Here is a 15913-nt window from a genome sequence, read left to right on the forward strand (position 1 = left end):
AATGTCCACTTGTTGCATCCTTGTTGGAGGATGATTTTAATGCCAAAACGAGAACTCGATAATCGCTTGAAATTTATTACAGAAGAGCTTCGAATGGCTAAAGAATCGGCGTTGAAAATGCTTTTGCATTTACCTTGTTTTTTGCTTCATGACACTAAATCCTCTTCAGAGGCGTTTGTTGTCATGCATAAGTATAATCTTCCAAAGGGTTACAGCTTGGATCATCACACTGCTAATATCTACCCTCCCATTTGTTCTACCGGCCTTGATATCAATCCAAGGCTATTCACCAGACAATCTGATGAAGAACTAGCCAAAAAGTTTCCAAAATTGTCTCTTGGAGAATTGCTGGATTATTCCTATCCAACTCATCATGGAAAAGGAAAAACAGAGGATCTGACTAAGTTTCTTACTGAAGCTGAATACAGAGAACAAAGACCAAAATACAACAGGATTATTTAAATAACTGATTGTAACTTGTAATGTTCATTTAAGTCTGTTAACTCCTTATCAGCTGTACACTTTGTTGATTTAAAGTTATGAACACTTATCTATTTACAATGGCATCAAACTCCAGCTTTCAGATGAGTTGTATTTTGGATAATTAGTAACAAAGATTTGGAAACACTCTTTAAATTAATGATAGTGATATTCAGTAGAGGTATTTCAGTGGATTGTCAAATCCACAGTAGTAAAGAGGAAACACTGTTGCCCACCACTGTTAATGTCTCACTCAATCTGTAGTGTAATGGCTTGTGTAGCATCAAATCATGACACAAAATTATGATAAACAATTGTGCAAGTTTGAAAGAAAGTATTTCTGACCCATTCATGCACCTTTAGTTATCTTTCTTAATAAAATTAACCACTTGTTCCATTTGAACTGCCTTTGAACTCTTTCCAACAGTGGAAATTTTTGTGCAGGGCCACTGTTACACCAGTTAGTTGGTAAATGACCATTGCACATACTGAGCTATACTAGTGTCAGATCTCTGTGCCCTCCAGACCCTATCACAGTCAAAATTTGTAAAGAATCACCCTTGTCAATGGGATAAAGCCTAGTTACATTTGAATGGGATGCCCCCTTCCCAGGTCACAGATGGGAGTCAAAACTAGAGTTTAGTAGTAGTCACAGGTCATGTTTTCTTGTGTCTCTGTGAATCAACTAAATCAGTCAACAGCTGTACCAACCACCAACAACATAGCACTTATTATAAGCACTTAAGTGCAAAAAATTCTTCGCCCCCAATTAAGTGTGAGCCCTTGAGCAAAACCAGTTAGCAAGAGGTCTGCACCTGGTGTGGCACTGATAATGAGTTGCTAGATCTCTTGAGACCTTGCCAGCTCACTTTGCCAAGGGCATTTAACTAACTTGCTAGTGAAGAAGCAAATGAGCCACAGTACCTGCTTTCAGCCTATTAAGAACAGAACAGAGATAGTTTATGATGACAATTTGTCGCAACTGCTTCCAAGAGTTACTAATTTATCACCAACAAGTTATTATTCTATCAGTTAAGCAGCTTTTCATGTTTACTTACTACTGTTACCACATTCTCTCTTTTAGGTAACAGACAGACCTTCTTTGCCAGCCAAGCTACACGCTATGCTGATTTATATGCAGCCTCTTGTGTGAACCTGCTACACTATCCCTTCAGTTATCTCTTTAGAGCTCCACCACAACTGGTTAGTAAGATATTTTATCTCATCCAAATCCATTTTGAAGATTTTGTTAATGATTACATTCAACTAAGCTTTTACTTGGCAATTACGCTGCCAAAATTAAATGTTTCAATGGGTTAAATTTTAGCTATGGTTAGTTCTTTATTTTTAGAGCTATTCATGCCAAAGTCATCAAATAATAATTCCCAATTGCTCTGATGAAGGGCTACCACTTGAACCATCAGCCTTTAAACTCTTCACTGTGGCTAATTTACATTTTCAACTCAGTTGTCAACACTAAATTACCTGTAATCAAATAATAATTGAGTCCAATGCTGATGACATTTACTTGTTATAAAACAATGGAGAATGACAGTCGAGTCAAATCTTGCCTGAAAAAGATATGTGAAATGTTTTGATGTCATCATTTAAGTACAATGAGATTCTAATCAATTGAGAATGATTTCAAACCACAGATGCCACATGAATCCACAGTGGAGCATACAGGAGAGCTGTTTGAACCTACAGAAAGCAGCGCCTTTGCCCCAAGGGGCTTCTCCTTCAGTGAGGACCACCCATCATCATGCGCTTTAGACTTTCACAGGCAAATCTCAAAGAATTCCAGTGGAAGTGTGTGTAGGTGTGATGATGATGATGATGACTCTACTGAGTCGGAGAGTGATGAAAGTACACAGGAGCCCAAAACTCCTGTTTATGAGGAAAAGAATGGTGTGAGCCCCTTGGACAAGATGTAATGAGGAATAATATCGTTATGTTGTTTAAACAAGAATTTGAATTTGCTTGACAATTTGAAGGGAGATCATGAAATTATTACTGTTGGTAAACTTTTCTAGTTTTAATTTGATGAAAAACTCTTGACAAAGCACTGCAAAGGCCATGATTGATGGCAAAGATAGAGAAAGTAAGCAAGCTTGATGAAAGCATCTTATATACCACATTTTGCACAAGTCCAATTTCTATTTTAAACCAAGTAAAATTGATATAGGCCTTACACACCTTTTAAGATTTCAAAAATGGCAGTTACTGCTATGTATAGATATCCACACCCATTCAGTGAATTTCACTGTTATGCATATAAATCCAATGGGTATGGTGGGTTTTATATATCTTCATATATTTTACACTTTGCAAGATGGGAGATTGTTCTATTTTAAATCACACAAGTGTTTTTACTTGGATATCAAGATTATAAACATTGTTTTAAAATTATTGCAATATTTTTATTATCACTCTATTTATTTGTCAGTGATTCTTGTTTCATTTTTGCCATAACAGCAAAAATGTAAACCAAAAGGTTATATCTTTACTGAAAGTGATAAAGCTGAAATTCATTATCCAGGGAAAAGTCTCAATCATTCACAATCGAAATGGAAAAAGTTAAAATAAGACCATTTAATCAGCCATTTGAGTAATTTCTCCACTTCTAGTCAATTGTTTTCTTGAAAAAACACAGCTTAGTTTTTGCAGCCATGTTGTTAATTGCCTGTTACATTAGGATGTCTCTTTTGTGTTGACACAAAGGTAGAGAAATTAAAAAAACAAAATATATAAGTGATAGGGATAATTTTAGTAATATACTTTATTCCATGCATAACATTTTTTCAACAGCTCCACAACCTCCGTCAATAATAATTGCCTGGCAAAAAAGAAATTTAGAAAATAATGTATTTCCTACTTAAAATTTTGAATGGAGTAACTGCTTTGTACATGGAATAGCACAATTTTTCATGTTACATTTCCTTAAAAGATGTATCAAAATAAAACGAAGTTCTTGAAACTAAAGGTTTTACCATCTTTGTAGTATCAGCCAAGCTTCAGATAAGTGTGTTACAAATGTACTTGGTGTTTAGTCATTCTAGTAATCTGGTGATTTATTTACCATGAAAATTGTGTAATGTGTATTTCATTTGATTGTATTTAGTTTTTTCTTCCTTCAGATTTTCTACTTTTTTCCTGATTGCAGTTCAAAAAATCAGCCAGTGCTAACCTAGTTTAAGTAACATTATGGTAGATTTAGTAAAGCACTGCTTAAGTATCTTTTCTATCTTTCCTATGAGCAAATTATTTTTGTTTCTCAGGGAAACACTGGGGTAACTAGGAGGATAATCTATAGGCCACTCAGAAACCATGTTGTGCTGTCTTTTTTCCTTGCACCCTTTTCATTACTGAGCGATGGTGGTCATCAATGGTATAAAAGTGATGTTGCTGCTGTGAAAATTTCTTTGAATTGAAAAATAAATAAATAAAAAATAAAAAAACAAAAAGTAGAAAAGAAAGACAGTGATCAGTAATTAATAGAGTTGCATGTTTAGTTCACATACAAATTTTGGTTAATCATGCAAAGAAGTATCATTCTATTTTGTTTGGTATCTTACAAAAATTATTCATTAACATGAAATATCAAAATTAGCCACCCTTTAACAAATAGATTCCAAGTTGATTGGTATCTTACAAAAATTATTCATTAACATGAAATATCAAAATTAGCTACCCTTTAACAAATAGATTCCAAAATGTGGTAAGAACATCAGTGACACACTTGGCTGCACCTCGTGTGCCACTTTTTTGTTCTTACCACATTTTGATGTCATCTGTGATCTATTGCTGAACAGATGCACAGCAACTTGGAATCTATTTGTTTTATATAATAAAAAATTAAAAAAAGTTTTAATGATGTCATCCATACGTCTGTTCTCCAATAGATCATAAGTGAGAACCAATCAGAATGCGTGCATAACTGAGCTTATTATACAAAATATGATAACATTTTGGCTAAGTCAATGTACATTAGGCTGAAAATTATTATTCACAATAAATTACTGGTTTAACATGCAACCTTTGTTATCCCTTTGTTTCTTCCTCTTCCAAGTTCCCACACCTAAGACCCAAAGAGTTAAACCCTTCCACTTTTCCACACAAAGTGTACATTAGACCTCTTAACATTGCTGGATTATTTTAGCGGAGTCAATTGTAAATCAGAGATCTAGATTTTGAACCTGGAAAATCATTGGCTTTGAACCTCAGTCAAGCCATCCAGGATATTACTATTATAATTTTTTTTGTTTAGAGTAGATGATTTTTCTTGGAAAGAATCTTGAAAAGGTCATTGATGAAACTTACATATCAACTGGATCTATACCTTCCTTTAAAAAAATTGATTTTAAGATACCCATACCTCATGAATTTTCCATTGAGTATTATCATGTGTTTTAATGATTACTTTCTTCCCTATTAAAGTTATGAAGTTTGTTGAGGGTATCTTTAGATAGTTGAAAAGGCAATTCATCTCATAGCAGACATATTTGCTGTCATTTTACTTACAATTGGTTTACAGTTTATACTGGAAAGCTGTCTTTTAAATGAATACCAAAAATTAAACATGAGATCTGATTGTCCAGGTGAAAGTAGTAATGAAAAGGACTGCCGACAGTGACAGCAAAATTTTAAAAACCATAAATTACAACTTTAATAGAGACTTCCACTAAGGTTGTCAAAATATTCACCATCGCCATGGACAACAGTGCTTCTTGAGACTACGTTCACCTGGACAAATAGACTCCACTACCAACTACTACTCCTGAGTTGAGACTATGTTGGGGAAAACAGAAAAAGATAAATTGAAGGCTCACAACAGGTAATCTCAAATGTCTAACTATTGGACTATTATCCATGTCACTGGGTATGTGATAAGGAAAAAGAACAACAGTGATCTTTAATTCTTAAGCCAGAATTCAGAGTTCTTAAATTGGATTCAACCTGAGCCCTCACAGACCATTAGGACGATAAACCTCTGACAATTCAAAGAAAATCGAGGAAGACAAGTTGGGTATGTGTTATGCAATGCATCACTCAAGTTTGTTCTACTGCATTGTTAGCTGAGGTAGAAATGAGAAATGTCACAGTTCCCTGAATGTTGTCATACTCGAGAGAGGAGCCAGTATTTCTAAGTTTCTCTTACCAAGACTCTGTTGCAGTAAGTAAATATTTCACAGGTATAGTTTATTTACACAACATGTGGTTGGACATAGCTACCTATGTTGACATAAATAGAAAATGACTAAACCGTATTCTTCATGAAGGCCTTTGCAGCAAAGGACCTCAAGGAGGAAAACCAGCTATTCTGCACAAAACTTTAAAATGAGTTCTTTGGCCTCTTCCAATCCATGGACTTCTCCACTGGCCAAGACCTCAACACCAACAATTCCAGTTTCACGACTGGCAGATAGTTCCTGAAGCCCAAAGAATGATTCTACTTCCTGTGTTGGCTTTGCCCCTTTGGCATCTTGTTTACAGGCAAGTATTATCAAGGGGACTCCCTTAATACTCTCCCTTGAAAGAACTGCCAACAAGGCATCTTTAGACTCTGCAAACTTTTCAGGAGCACTACTGTCAATGACATACACAAGGACACTGACATCAGAGAGGAAGTTTGGCCAGTAGGATTGAAACGTTCCACCAACTGGTAAACAAGAAAAATGCAAACATTTGTTCATTATACTTTTCTAATATTGGGCTTGTACTATCTAAAGAATGGTGTAGAACTTTAGGCTGGGTCATCTAATAGAGGAATTTATGAATTAATTCCATGTTCATGACATCTTACTTAAATTTGATGACCAAGCTTAAATCTTACCACGGTAATTAAGTGTTATCAACTGAGTTGAAAACGTAAATTGGCCAACATAAAGAGTTTCAAGGCCAACATTTTGAGCATAAGCCCTTCCTCAGAGTGATGAATAATGAAGGGCTAACATTCGAAACGTCAGCCTTTAAACTCTTTACGGAGGCCAATTTATGTTTTCAACCCAGTTGTTAATACTAAATTACCCTGTTATACTCTCCCACCCATGAAGCACTACAGTTTCTTTAGAAACTTACCCCCTTTATTCATTAAATCTTACCATATTTCTTTTTCTGGTCACATACATGATGATTTCTACATTACGGTCTCAGCATTAAGTAGGACACTTGTCACAATTGAACCTGAGACACAGTCTTGCTTATCCATAAATTCTCTATAGCTCAGTGTTGGAAAAAGAGACAGAGCTTGGGGTAGGAGGAGGGAGGATTGTGTGACCTATGGGTGAGGCACATTCCATCAAATGTTTTGAAATAAAATAAGCCTCATAAATAAGGTGATTAACCACTGTCTCACTTATCCCTCTCTTCTCCACAAGTTTTCCTTGATCATCAGTCTTGGTCATGCAGTCACAGAAACATGGCCATTTTCTCTCGCCTTTTTCCAAAAGGTGACTTGGCAGTTTTTAGTTGTCAAGGACAGAGATAGATATAGACGAGTTTACTAGTAAACTCGACAAGGAATTAGTAAAGATGAAACTAGAGGGAAAATCTCTTAAAAAGAGCCATTTACTAGTTACTGCTACTGTATTAAATGGAAGATGTTACTTCGTCTTGGAAAACCAACTAATGTGTGAGAAAAAGTGCACCTAGATCGAGTTTACAAAGGTATAAACACAGTGCTCAGAGGCTTGTGTAAATCACCAATCTTCAAAGCTCTCCATTACAACTGACAATACAATACTAATATGGCGCGAAGTACGTAATTAACCCATGTTTGCATTGTGTTTCTCTCGTTACCTGCGATGAAAAAGCCTACTTACTTTCCCAAACATTTAGGCTAACGCCTCTGGTTGATACACAAACAACATGAAAACCTTGGGTTGGCTGGCTATCTTCGCGCTCAGATGTTACGGGGCTGTCGTGCTGAGCCAAAGCGGCCAGAAATGTGCTCTTTCCAGAGTTTTGCAGTCCCAGTACTAGAACCTTTTTCTCTGCTGCTTCCCCAGCTGTCTCACTATCGTCAGATTTCTTCTTTTCATCTATTGACTTATGATTGTTGTACAGTGTGTACACTCCGTAAGCGCTTGTCACCACTGCAACGCCACTAAGAATTCCAATGGATATTTTCCACGGAACACCAAGATCCTGAAACCAACTTGAAAGACCCATTTTGTACTCTCGTACTCGCGCTTGCTGGATCTCTCAAATCCCAATGAATCCACTTTCTCTACAGGTTGTTTGCATCAGCTATTAAAATTTATCTATAATCTATGTACACTTTCCCCAGATCATTCCTCTTTACATAGTAGAAGAACCTGGTAACCAGAAAAGAAATTATGAGCCCTCCATACTTTTCAGCGTTTCGTAGCTAAAAAGAAAACATGGCGGAAGGAAGGCAGCAAGAGGCAAGAATACATCTTATATCTTAAAAAACATGGGAACGATCTTTGGATCTCGTCCCTCAACATGTAAAACCTATACATTTTTCGCTTACAGATTGATTACGGCGTGGGATATGGTTCTGAGTTTGATGAACAGGAAGCAGCGGAGAGGTAAAAAGTTGTACGACTCGCTGAGCTTGCTTGTGTATCTTCAACCACTCTTTTTGTTAAAATATCCTTGTAATCGAAACTTTTCTCTGAAACAGGAGCAAGACCTGGAGAGACGATGAACTATCAGGGATCAAACGGAAGGCCAATACAACTGGCGGTTTACCATCTAAACGTGTAGTTTCCAGTGAATATAGCAGGCATGTCTCATTAGAAATATTTAAAAGAAAGTGTCTTATACATATCGACTTTGTAATTTGATGAAATTAAATTGCTAATTCAGAATTTAAACATTTAAATTTCAGGCAAGAAGCTAAAGGCCAAAAATATGATTTCATTGCCTTGGATGCTGTATCTTTCACGTTATGATTATTATGCTGCTTCAGTGTACGCTAAATGTTCAAGATTGTCCACAAGGTTATTTACAGAAAATTAAAGGCAGACGGAAGACTTAAGTTCGAATCATTTATAATGTTGACTAGAAATCCTTCCGTGTGGTTGGGATCGTATAAAATTAAATCAAGTTCAATTTCTTTCTTTACTGGTACCGTATAAATTAACCTATCAGCACGGTCACTATACATGAAGAATTTCCTACATTTTATGTCAACAATTCCTTAACGTGTAACTTTAAAAATATGTAGTACTCAAAGCACAAGAAAATGATCAATGATTACATCTTATACTATGGAAGAGGAATAGAACATTTCAAAAGGGACAGGTTTGTTACTGATTTTCTCTACCATTGAGTTGTGCTTTGGGATTGTTGTTTAACCCTTTAACTCTTACAGGTGACTGGCATCTAATTACTCCTTACATTATTACTGTGATCACCACTAATGAAGCTCTAACTTGATTGTTAAACAAATTCTCCTTGCCAATTCTAAAGTAAATGTCTAGAGAAGGGTATTAAGAAAGTGCAGACTGATGCCTGATGTTGAGGGTTTACAAACCAAGAGTAAGAGTTGTATTGTATGGAACTTTGGAAATATCTGCATCTATGGTGATAGAATATGGCCAAATACTTTCAACTAGGAGTTTATTATATTATGTTTTAATTGAAAGATATTATTGAAACAATTTTCTGTTACGGTAAGAAAAGTAATGAATACATTATTTTCTGACCATCTATAATCTTCTTAATCTCATATTTACTTATCTGTTGTCATTTATTATCTGCTAAAATAGCTCCAGGGATAAAACAGACATGGATGTTATCAGGGAGGAGCATAGGTGTGTATACTTTACTACTGAAAAATATTGTTATGAAGTGCATAGTTTGATTGGGCTAGGTTGCATGGTTTTTGATTAATATCTGTTCAAACAAAGAAGGAGTTGGCAAATAAGAGAATAATCAGTCAGTTTTAAAACCCAATTGACATCTGCATTATTACTAGTCAGAGTTGAGTGTTCCTGCTTTAATTAACTTTTTCTATATCATTTCATTTGAAAGAAGTTTCTGAGGTCTTCCCAGATAATTAGAACTCATTAGAAGTTAATCAATTGTCATATTTGTAGGTTTATTTGGAATGAAGAGGATGACCCAGAAGGTTCCTGGTATGTGTTATATTGATGCAATCTGTCCATTGAGTGGTGTGACACTTGATTGTCATTTCTTTGATTTTCAAGTAATGATCTTGACTTCAATCTTCTTTTAGGGAAAAACGTTTGGCTAAGAAGTATTATGACAAGCTTTTTAAAGAGTACTGTATTTCTGATCTTAGCAGATACAAAGAAAACAAGGTGACTGATAAAAAAGTGTTATTTACTGCAAAACCAATGAGGATCACATCAAGTTGTTTGATATGATTATCATTAGGCAAGAGTTTTTGACAATGTTACTATCCTAAATTGCAGGTGGCATTAAGGTGGAGAATTGAAAAAGAAGTCATTGAAGGAAAAGGTGTGAAAAGATCACTTTTTATTAACAGTCATCAGCTAAATTTCTTACACAAGTATAGTGAACATGCCACACAATAAGGTACTTTATTTGACTGAGTGAAAGAGTAGAATGATTTTCTAAACGAATCACAGAGCAAAGTGAAGCAAAACCATTACAGTCCCAGATGACTTTGGGCACTTAATGAAAAGTTGCTCTTAGAGTCTGTTTGTCAAAACAAAATTTGGTCTGGGTAGGAAATTATGTCAAGTCCTAACCATCATTTGATTGGTAGGTAACTCAGTTTAAAGGATAGTAATGTCAACAGATTAAAACCAGCTGAATGTTTGTACCTATTAAGAGGATAGTGATGATGTGCATCTTTGTCAAATAGGCCATGTTGTCAAACATTTACGGTAAACAGACCTACCAGTATCCCTGGGCATTAATTCCACCAGTTTGGGAGTCTGGTCATGGGCATCTAAAATGTATGATGATCAAGACTATCCAGCCCAACAAAATCATGTAAATTATTGGCATCAAAGCTGAATTGTAACAGTCTTTTTTTTATTTTAAATGCTGTGAAGGTAATATGAAAAATTTATTGCTTGGTATTTTCTTCAAATTCATTTTTAGGGCAGTTCACCTGTGGAGACAAGAGATGTTCAGAATCTGAAGGACTTCGCAGCTGGGAGGCAAGTAGTACGTGCAAAATGCCTGATTATTGGATGGTATATCTTACTTTTAAAGCTCTTTTAGATCTCCAGATATCTACTTTACTGAACAGCATCTAAGTATACAATAATTGGTTTGCGAGTGCATGTGCTGTATGGCTGATGTCTGTTTTCTATTTTGTACCAAGGTTAATTTTGCTTATATGGAACATGGAGAAAAGAAAAATACTCTCATTAAACTCAGTATGTATACACCTTATACTTAGATTTCTGAGTCTAACCTTTTTTAATTACCAATTCTTATTGACTGCTGAGGTCAATTATTCTGAAGTTCCAACATTAATTTACTAACTTTTACTTCACTCAGGACTCTGTCCAGATTGTTCCTATAAACTCAACTACCATCGCAAGTAAGTCAATTAATCTGATACACTGGAGCTACTAACTATAAAATAAAAACTTTTCCCAGAGACACTTCAATTCATGAGGCACTAAGGTACTTAAAGGACACACCCTCACTCAGGTAGAATTTCCCCCAAATTGAGGCTCTGCTGTATGCTCAAATTTTAGAATGTTAAACGGAACTTGGCTTAGTAGTTCAAACCCTTCCAAGGACAGAATCAAAAAAGACTTTATAGTTACTTTCATAAGGAAAAGAGGCAAGGTATTCCACTGGTAAAGAAACAGAATTCCAATTTCCAATTCCCCTTAGTTTACCAATAAATATTATCTTGCAAATTTTAAATAGATACATTAAATGATGGTCAGAGAGACAAGCAAAGAAAGGAAAAGTAATCTTTTGGTGGCTATCCATTCTTTAGCTACTCTTGATCTTTTTGCTTTCTGTCACAATTAGTAATTAAAGCTGCTTACTAGAGTGATATAGAATTTAAAAAAATTCAAATTGTAACTGTGTTTTGCAAAGGAAGAAACTTGCTAAGAAAAAGAAAAAAGAAGGGGATAGAGAGTCACAGAAATCACATTCAGGCAAGAAAAAGAAGAGGAATAGACATCACAGACACAAAGAGTTAGACTTGTCTGGTTCATCTGAAGACTCTGAAGATAACTGCAGTAAGTTTAGTATTATACCGAATGTAAATACTTGAGGTATTAGAAATTGGCTTGCAGTAATTGTAAATCAATCAAATTTCTCCTAAAAAAATCGACACATCATCCGGCCAACAGGCAATGAGAATAGACATACATCATAGACATACATCATGTCATCCTGATAAAACACAAAATTGTCCAAAAATTCATAGCAGGTTGTAGAGAGAATTACAGATTCTGAGATAATTTATTGGCATGAGTCAACAAAACACCCAAGATCTCTCTTTCATAAGTAAAAATATTAGTATCATTGCTGAAGTAAGAATCTTACTGCACTAGGTACTACAGATGGTGGATCATCAAAAGATGTTGAAAACACCAACTCTACAAGTACTGGTGAAGATATCTGGAAAGGCCCAGCAAAGATTACTGTTGATAAAACAAGGTATGCACTCTTGAGAGTTGACTTTATTCTTAACATTTTTCAGAGTAATTAAAGGGTTTATTGACTACTTAATGGACAGGTATACAAGTCATGTGCCTATTGAGAGAGTGTAGAGGATAAATCAACTAAATATTATCTATCTTCCCACCAGGATATATGACATTCCTTACTTTTGTGAGGAAAGATAAATTGTGAGGTTATTTGAACATGTAGCTAATGGGAAAAGATGTTTTTCCATCTTGTCACATGCGTGGGACAAAGAAAAAATTCCAAGTTCTCATGAGGAATCAATCCTCAGACCTTCAGATTCTACATCATATTTTGTAAACAGAATAAGAAAGATGGTAAGTTTCTGAGTTCCCATGAGGAATCAAACGTCTTTACAAAACATGATGCTAACGACATTGCTGATCCTAGCAGTATTCAGGACGTGTGTCATGTATTAACTTCATAGTGGGCTTTGCTCACCATAGAGTCTCTGTGGCTCTGTGTTAGAGCAAAGTAGTGCAGAATCTAAAGATCTGAAGTTTGATTCCTCACAGAGACTCAGAAGTGATCATTTGCTTTGAATTACTATTGTTTTCCATACAGGGAGGAAGAATTTGAAGAGTACTTCCAAGATATGTTTCTGTGACACAAGTTACTGTTTTGACCTCAAAAACACTCATGTGAGCCTGCTCACGATGACATTTGCCCCAGTGTTACAATGACATTTGCCTCAGTGTGATAGAGAGACGCAGTGATGATTAATTTTAATCAAGTAAAAGTTGTTCAGGAATTTTACTGTTATTGTCATTGAGAGACTCAATGATAATCAAAGGCCTATTATTACTCCATTAAATTTCACTCTTTTTCTTTTGGGAAACCCCTGCACTTGAAATTCATGCTTCCCACTTTTCAGGATCACTTACATCACTAGATTTACTGTGTTCATAAATGTCATAACCAGAATCAAAAGGAATGGGAATAGAGACAGGCAGTGCTTGCATGCGAGGAAATAAACTGGGTTTGCCTTTAACCACAGTGGAACAGTATCTTTCCCAGTCTACTGGACCATGGTTAGTAAACTCATGCCCTCCAACACCAATAAGAGGCCAATTGTCTGCTGAGCTGTAGTTAAAACAAAGCATACGGCGATAATGTCTAGACATGTTGGCAGAAGAACCATGGACTGTGAAGCCATGATGAAAGGACACCCCACCTGCAGGAACTTCAACATGGACTGCAGAGTTAGAGTCTAAGGCAGGGTCTGTTATAGCAGATATAAATGCATTGTCTTGGAAGTGTGAGTATAGGGGACCTTTATGTGAACCCGGGATAACTTGAAGGCATCCTGTTTAAATTAAAATCAGTGGTACAATTAAATTTTTATCAGAAACATGCATTGATCAGAATCATTCCACACATAGTTTCTTATTATTTTCTTCCATGAATAGAATCTGTTGATCACAATACTTAAGTTTAATAGGTAGCTCTGTTTTGGAATAACCACATTTTCAACTTATTTTTAAGGCAGTATATACCTCTGCCCTATTGAGAAAGAATGGCTCATCAGAGAGCTTACCATTCTCCTTGGTAGAGTCATCAATGGCTATGCAAACAGTGACCAGACTATCATTTGTATAGGGGAAAAATGCCCAATCCTGATGCCATCTGATAACTGAGGTACTACTTTCTGGTGGTTTCAAGTTGACTTTCTCTTGATTTATGTAACGCACTGATGGACCAATCTTAAACAGGGGAAAACAACAACTTTCTTAGAAATCACATAACTGGCATATACTAAACATAAATTGAAACAGAAGTGATTTCACACACAAAAAAAACAATTATGATTTTTATAGTTAAATTGGTTAACCTTGCTATTTCAAACTTTGTTATTTGAAACCCTCTTGCTCACTAGAACTCAAATTGATATCTTTCTTAAACGTCATATTTTTCATAGTTTATTTTGACTCCAGCTCAAATGCCTGCTCCTTTTAACTATCTCAGAGTGTTTCCTTTTGGAGTTTGAGTCAGTTGATCATTCACAAACAGGTAGATTAAAATTTTAAGGTCCGACTACACACAAACATAATGTTTGGTTGACCATTAACATTATTGACATATTATGCTCTTAAAGTTCACAAATTTATGTCAGATTAATGTGCAACTTTTCTGACAACTCTTTGACCAGTTGGTTTAATGTTTCACTGTTCAGTGGAGAACAGTTTCCACATTACTACAGCTTGAGCAATTGTAATAAGTGATCAAATATTATGAAAATAATTTGTGTAAATTTTCATGAGGTTGACTCTGCCTTACCAGATCAGATGTAATTTCCACCAACTTAGCATCGCAAATTGCATCCAGGAAAATTTTGCTGTGATTTGAAATACAACGAAGCCTTAGTAGGATAGGCTTATTTTCAGTATGCTGTGGGTCCAGAACAAACAAATGATTTGTTTGTTTGAGTTTGCAAGAACTGGAGAAGATATAAAAAGAGGAAGTCAGAACATGTTTTCCTCTAAACAAATAATATACCTTGTTGATGTTGGCCTTTTTAGCCTTTTTAGTCTTACCCTTTAGCAAAAGTCTACATTATATGCATACAGAAAATTAATAATTGGACCCACTATTTATGATAGTGGTCTTTTGGGTAGTTTGTCACTCTAAATTTAAATCATTACAACAATGGTTGCCCAGGAAACATTCATGTGTCAGGTACATTAATGCCTCTGGTCTTTTACAGAACATGCACTTCCTTGGAATAAAGAAACAAATTTTATTACTTGCCGTTCAATATATCCATCCAACTCTTTCCTCATTTGTTCAATATGGTCCTTGCTGAAGACATCTGGAACCACTAGATACCCAAGTCTTTCATACTACCAATATTAGTAATTGATAATTAAACTTAATCAACAAACTTTCAGATCATTGATCCATTTATTTAGACAAATTTTAAAACACACTTAAAAGTGGCCTTTATGCCCAAGGGACTTTGTTTGGATATCACTGAATAAACCAAGACATTGCTTAAGTTAACATTCGAGATAGGATTTTAGAAAAAAACGTCCGGCTCTTAAAGGTCACAAACGCAGGTGAATGTCCTTCAGATACAACGTGCATGGTTCCTGGAATAAACGCAAGGTGCGACATTGGTTGCATTTATGAAGTTGTAAATATTAAAACCACGCCAATTTTGACCAATGTACCCAACTCGCTCAAAGTAACACTAGTCTTCCAATTGGTAATATCCAGGTTTCCCAACACCCGTTTCGCATATACAAATAAGTCGAATGGATGCACTCACTTGCTGTTTTTGATGTTTCGTAAGAACTTGCAAGTCCCTGTAACCCTCAGCTTCAATGGGGCTGTCTTCACTGGTGAAGAACCTTTGAGTGACTTCAAAACGGCAATTGATACCCGCTTGACAGCGCCTGTTCACCCAGAGGCGGCGACACACAACGCGAAACATTGTTACCTTTGTGCAGATAGTTCTTCACGCTTTAATTGCAGAAATACTAGAGAAGACTATTCATCAACTTTATCCCTGTAGAGTAGATAAGGGTACTTAGGGTTTTATGATGAACAACATTTAAGGAAAAGCGTTGTGTGACGGGCAGGAAAAGGACTGTGACTAAAAGTGGGACGGGGACGCGGGACTCGGGGTCGTGGGACTCGGGGTCGTGGGACTCGGGGTCGTGGGACTCGGGGTCGTGGGACTCGGGGTCGTGGGACTCGGGGTCGTGGGACTCGGGGTCGTGGGACTCGGGGTCGTGGGACTCGGGGTCGTGGGACTCGGGGTCGTGGGACTCGGGGTCGTGGGACTCGGGGTCGTGGGACTCGGGGT

The 15913-nt window shown here is 36.2% G+C and overlaps 5 protein-coding genes across 6 annotated transcripts in view; 3 read left to right on the forward strand and 2 right to left on the reverse strand.

Annotated features, from left to right (window-relative positions):
- LOC131784050 (uncharacterized) overlaps positions 1-877 on the forward strand; it is a 3191-nt gene extending 2314 nt beyond the window's left edge. Inside the window, exon 1 of the mRNA XM_059100830.2 lies at positions 1-877. This exon is cut by the window's left edge and continues 2314 nt beyond it. Coding sequence (XP_058956813.2) covers positions 1-462 — 462 coding nt within the window. The 3' untranslated portion in view covers positions 463-877.
- LOC131784049 (cytosolic purine 5'-nucleotidase) overlaps positions 1-4515 on the forward strand; it is a 24723-nt gene extending 20208 nt beyond the window's left edge. For both annotated transcript variants that reach the window (XM_059100829.2, XM_059100828.2), the window contains exons 25-26: positions 1565-1683; positions 2136-4515. In XM_059100829.2, the coding sequence (XP_058956812.1) occupies positions 1565-1683; positions 2136-2414 (398 nt within the window). In that variant the 3' untranslated portion in view covers positions 2415-4515. The remainder of the gene's footprint in view (positions 1-1564; positions 1684-2135) is intronic.
- Positions 4516-5658: 1143 nt separating this feature from the next.
- LOC131784115 (uncharacterized) lies at positions 5659-7758 on the reverse strand. Its single transcript, XM_059100905.2, has 2 exons — positions 7302-7758; positions 5659-6139 (listed from the first exon to the last, which is right to left on the reverse strand). Exons 1-2 carry the CDS (start codon positions 7648-7650, stop codon positions 5796-5798), a joined length of 693 nt encoding a protein of 230 aa, XP_058956888.2. The 5' UTR covers positions 7651-7758; the 3' UTR covers positions 5659-5795.
- Positions 7759-7854: 96 nt separating this feature from the next.
- LOC131784114 (protein FRA10AC1 homolog) lies at positions 7855-13096 on the forward strand. Its single transcript, XM_059100904.2, has 15 exons — positions 7855-7886; positions 7978-8033; positions 8129-8230; positions 8336-8381; positions 8675-8751; positions 9219-9263; positions 9549-9587; positions 9689-9773; positions 9888-9933; positions 10546-10604; positions 10772-10826; positions 10951-10993; positions 11509-11654; positions 11973-12078; positions 12670-13096. The coding sequence occupies exons 1-15, from the start codon at positions 7863-7865 to the stop codon at positions 12710-12712; spliced, it is 972 nt and encodes a 323-aa protein (XP_058956887.2). The 5' UTR covers positions 7855-7862; the 3' UTR covers positions 12713-13096.
- Positions 12960-14774, reverse strand: LOC131784062 (probable alpha-ketoglutarate-dependent hypophosphite dioxygenase). The gene is made up of 5 exons (XM_066173926.1): positions 14748-14774; positions 14640-14653; positions 14383-14542; positions 13643-13808; positions 12960-13411 (listed from the first exon to the last, which is right to left on the reverse strand). Exons 1-5 carry the CDS (start codon positions 14772-14774, stop codon positions 12960-12962), a joined length of 819 nt encoding a protein of 272 aa, XP_066030023.1.
- Between the last annotated feature and the right edge of the window lie 1139 nt (positions 14775-15913).

The sequence above is a fragment of the Pocillopora verrucosa genome, chromosome 1, assembly GCF_036669915.1.
Source record: "Pocillopora verrucosa isolate sample1 chromosome 1, ASM3666991v2, whole genome shotgun sequence".
NCBI lineage: Eukaryota > Metazoa > Cnidaria > Anthozoa > Scleractinia > Pocilloporidae > Pocillopora > Pocillopora verrucosa.